The 4,769-nt window shown below is 18.0% G+C and overlaps 2 protein-coding genes across 2 annotated transcripts; both read left to right on the forward strand.

The window, feature by feature from the left end:
- Window positions 1–765: 765 nt before the first annotated feature.
- On the forward strand, window positions 766–2,112 carry PRSY57_0908700 (SNARE protein, putative; the record flags this gene model as incomplete). The annotated part of the gene is made up of 7 exons (XM_012907327.2): window positions 766–842; window positions 985–1,054; window positions 1,173–1,285; window positions 1,366–1,495; window positions 1,640–1,696; window positions 1,859–1,943; window positions 2,045–2,112. The coding sequence occupies 7 exons, from the start codon at window positions 766–768 to the stop codon at window positions 2,110–2,112; spliced, it is 600 nt and encodes a 199-aa protein (XP_012762781.1).
- A 392-nt stretch (window positions 2,113–2,504) lies between these two features.
- PRSY57_0908800 (actin-like protein, putative) lies at window positions 2,505–4,130 on the forward strand (the record flags this gene model as incomplete). Its single annotated transcript, XM_012907328.2, has 1 exon — window positions 2,505–4,130. The coding sequence occupies one exon, from the start codon at window positions 2,505–2,507 to the stop codon at window positions 4,128–4,130; it is 1,626 nt and encodes a 541-aa protein (XP_012762782.2).
- Between the last annotated feature and the right edge of the window lie 639 nt (window positions 4,131–4,769).

Here is a 4,769-nt window from a genome sequence, read left to right on the forward strand (position 1 = left end):
AATTTTTTTTATAAAAAATAAATAAAAAAAAAAAATAATTTATAATTTTATTTTTTTAAAAAATATTTTTTGTTTTTTTTTTTTTTTTAAAAAAATATAAAAAAAAAAAAAAAAAAAAAAAAAAAAAAAAAAAAAAAAGGTTTAAAAAAAATTACATATAACTGCTTCTACGTTAATTTTTTTTTTTTTTTTTTTTTTATGTAGAGATAATAAAATATAATGTAACACAATAGTGTTATATTATAACATAATAAATCATTTATATTTTTTTTATTTTTTATTTAATTTTTCATAATATTTTTCCATTTATATATTTAAAAAATTATATATAAAATAAGAATTTTCAGAATAACTTTTTTTATTTTATTTTATTTATATTTTTAATATGGTGTGTTATATTAGGAAAAAATAACATTAGTTGTATTTTTTTTCTTTTCATACGGAACTGATTCTAATAATAAGAACTCTTTAATTTAATTATATATATACGTGTAATTTATAATTATATATTCTTTTTTATGGTCATTTTATTTTATTTGTTTATTTTTTTTTTTTTTGTATTTGTTTTTGTCTATGTATTTGAAATGCTTTGTTCATTAAATATATAAATTGTTAATTTTGAAAAACTCGAAACATAAAATAAAAAACAAAAGTATACAACTGTGCATATATATATATATATATATATATATATATATATATATACAATTTTGTATCATTATTTTAACAGTATATCTATATATATTTTTTCCTATTTTTAATAAGATGAATTTATTAGCAATTTTTTTGACAAAATATGTAGAAGATGTTATTTTCCTTTGTAATGCCACAGATTTAAATTCGTTAGAAAAAAAAAAAATAAATTAAATTATAAGTTGTATAACTAAATGATTGGTTTTGGAAAATATATATATATATATATATATGCTTATTTATTTATATAACATTTTACATATAATATTTTCTTTTTAATATTTTATTTAGTTATTCTTTTATAAAAAAAAAGGCCTTTAAAGAAGCCGCCTTTTTTGTGGCTAGAACTATTCCATCACGGGTTTGTGAAAATTGTTTTATATTGACCTATTAAATTATATGCTTTTATGTGTAATGTTCATTTATATATATATATATATATTTAATTATTTATTTATTTATTATTTTTTATTAATTAGATAGAATATAATACCAAAGAAATAATAACTCATGAAAATAATACAGTTTTCGCTTTTAAATATGCAGACAATATTTGTCCTATTGTAATAGCTACAGACGATTATCCGGAAAGGTATTATATAAAATATATAATATTTTTTATATTTTCTATAATATATACTTTATGTTGTTATTTGTGTTATTACCCTTCAGGGTTGCTTTTTATATGATAAATGAGATTTATAGAGATTTCATAAGTACCATTCCCAAGGAAGAATGGTCGAGTGTAAAACAAGACAATAAAATATCGTTTAATTTGTATACATATTTAACAAAATATAAGGTACGCAAAGAAGAATTACACAAAAAATATACATATGTATATATATATATATATATATATATATATATGTGTATTTACTTATTTGTGATCATATTAAGCATAATCAAAAAACACGTTTTATACATTTTTTTTGTTTAAATATAGGACCCTTTAAATTGCGACGCTATAACCCAAACAAATATAAAAATTAATGAAAATATTGTATATTTAAAAAAAAAAAAAAAAAAAAAAAAAAAAATTTATATCCATATGTTAATTATTATATGTGAAATTTTTCAAAAACAAATTTTCGTTGGTCCTTTAAATTATATTTTTTATCATTTAATTTTTCTTGTCTCCTCTTTTTTTTTTTTTTTTTTAAAGGAAAAAGTTAGAGTAACAATGGATGCTCTTATAAGGAATAGAGAGAATTTGGACGTCCTTGTTGATAAGAGCAAGGATCTTTCATGTAATGTTTAATTAAAATATATAAGAAAATGTGCACATAATATATATATATATATAATATATGGATTTTTATTTTTTTACATTATACTTTTATATTTTTAGCAACGACAAAACAGTTATTCAAACAAAGTAAAAAACTGAAGAAGAAGCAATGTTGCAGCATTATGTGATATATAAATATATATATATATATATATATATATTAATTTTATATTTTTTTAGTTATTTTTATTATGAATTTTTCTTTTCTTTTTTTTTTTTTTTTTTTATATACTATATTTATGTAATACATATTTCATTCTTAATTTGATTTTACACATTTTTTTTTTTTTTTTTTTATGTTTTTTAAATAAAAGCACAAAAATGTGAACGTATATGAAAATTTTCCATTATGAAATATTGAATCATATATTATAAAAAGACAACATAAATTAATATTAAAAGAAAATATATGTGTACTAAAATATATATATATATATATATATATATTAATAAAAGAAAATTTAATATAATATATATGTATAACAGTGTTTTATATGTTATTCATTTTTCAAATACTAAAATGAGTGAGGAAGAGAATAATAAAAAAAACTACAGTCCAATTACACAAAGTTTATACTTGAAGTTAAAGAACCCTATAAGCTTACATGTGAATGTTGAAAATTCGCCGACGTCAAGCGAAAAAAAGAGAAGACTAAATTATCATAGAACAAGTTTCAGTAGTTTTTCAAATACTACATGTAGTGATATATTAAAATTAAATAAATATTTAAATATAGAAAATAACATATTGTTATTAGCCTTAAATAACTACTCGTTTAAATTTGGATTAATAAATAAATTAGATTATAAAATACAAAGTTTAAGGTTACCCCATATTGAAATAATCGAACCATGGAAAGAACTAGGTTATTTATTTCCCCCATATAAAAATTATAATATTATAGAAGAATGCATCTATTACTCTTTTACAAATGTATATAAATTTGATTTAAAAAATAAAGATATATTTATACCTTTTTCTAGTAAAAATAGTATGAATGATTTCTCAAGTATTGGAGATATTTTATTTGAATCTTTTGAGGTTAAAAGTATTTCTTTTAAAGAACCCGCTTTTGTTTCTTCCCTCATTATTTTAGAGGAACTCAAAAATGAAAAAGAGAAATTCTTATTTTATAATGAAGACATGAAAGAAAAGGAAAATCATTATCATAACATTAATATGAAGGATAATAACGAAAAAAATGAAAAGGATGAAAAGAATATACCAAACATGAACGATAATTCAAAAAGTGAATATACCAAAAAAAATTTAAAATATAATACAAAAAAAAAAAATAATGAATACTCAAATGAATGTCTAATACATTTAAAAGAGTTAAATCTGTTCAATTTTACTGCTGTTATTGTCAATATAGGAAGTACAAAAACGAGTTGTACCCCTATAATAAATGGTATACCATTACTTGACCTTACTGAATTTTACTATATAGGAGGATATGATATAGATAATCAAATATATGAAGAAATGAAAAAACATGAAAAAGAGCAAAAAGAAATATCTATAGATATTGCAAAAGTTGCAAAAGAAAAACGTATCTTCACACCAAAGAATAAAGAAGAATGTCAATATTTATCTATACTTTATAATAAAAATCCTAAGAATTATTTTATTACTCCTTTCGAATTAAATGTTAATAAAATATTTGAGTCGGCTGTTAATTCTACTGAAATATTCTTTTCCCCATATGCTCTAGATACTTATGTTAAGACAGAGAATTATAAAAATTTACATACGTACGATTTCAATTTTAATTTCTTATTTGTACAAAATACATTACCTACGGTTATATATAACACTATTCAAAATTGTCCAATTGATTATAGAAAGGAATTACTAAGAAATATTTATCTTACAGGAGGTTCTAGTATTATAAGAGGTTTTAGACAAAGATTGGAGAATGAACTCTATCGATTAATTAATAATATGAATTTTTATAATAAAGCTTGTGTTCAAGTTCATCTTTTCAAAAGGAAATTATTACAAAAATATGCTATATATTCAGGATCTCATTATTTTCTAGAAATTTTCAATTATGATTATTATAGTGTTACAAGGCAAGATTATCAAGAGGAAGGTGAAAGAATCTTAGAAAAATTTAGTTTACAGGGGAAATTATTATATTAATTTGGACAATTAAAATATAATATGTACATATATATATATATATATATATATATAAATATATATATGTTACTGAAATAAAAACTCCCTAAAGCTATCTATACAAAGGTTATAAATAAATTTATGTCTAAATATTATTATATAGGTTCATGTATATTTCATAATATGGAATAAAATATAAAATTTTCTTTTAATTTAAAAAAAAAAATAATCACCACCCATTATATTTATATAATTAAATATATATATATATATATTTTCTTCAATAAAATAAAAAGAAAAAAAAAAAAAAAAAAAAATATTTTGGACTGTTCCAAAACTTTATATATATATAATATATTGTTCATCTATAAATAACATGTAATATAATCATACATTTTATTTTCATTTAAATAATATATGACCTTGTATTTTTTTTTATTTCTACACATATATATATATATAAAAAAAAAAAAAAAGAAAGAGGAAAAATTTAACATTTTTTTAATATATATTTAATGACTTTTTTTTTTTTTTTTTTTTTTTTTTTTTTTTTTTTTTTTTTTTTTTTTTTTTTTTTTTTTTTTTTAAAATTATATTTTATTTTTTTTTTTTTTTTTTTTTTTATTTTTTTTTTTTAATATATTTTTTAAAATTTTTTTT

The sequence above is a fragment of the Plasmodium reichenowi genome, chromosome 9 (assembly GCF_001601855.1).
Source record: "Plasmodium reichenowi strain SY57 chromosome 9, whole genome shotgun sequence".
NCBI lineage: Eukaryota > Apicomplexa > Aconoidasida > Haemosporida > Plasmodiidae > Plasmodium > Plasmodium reichenowi.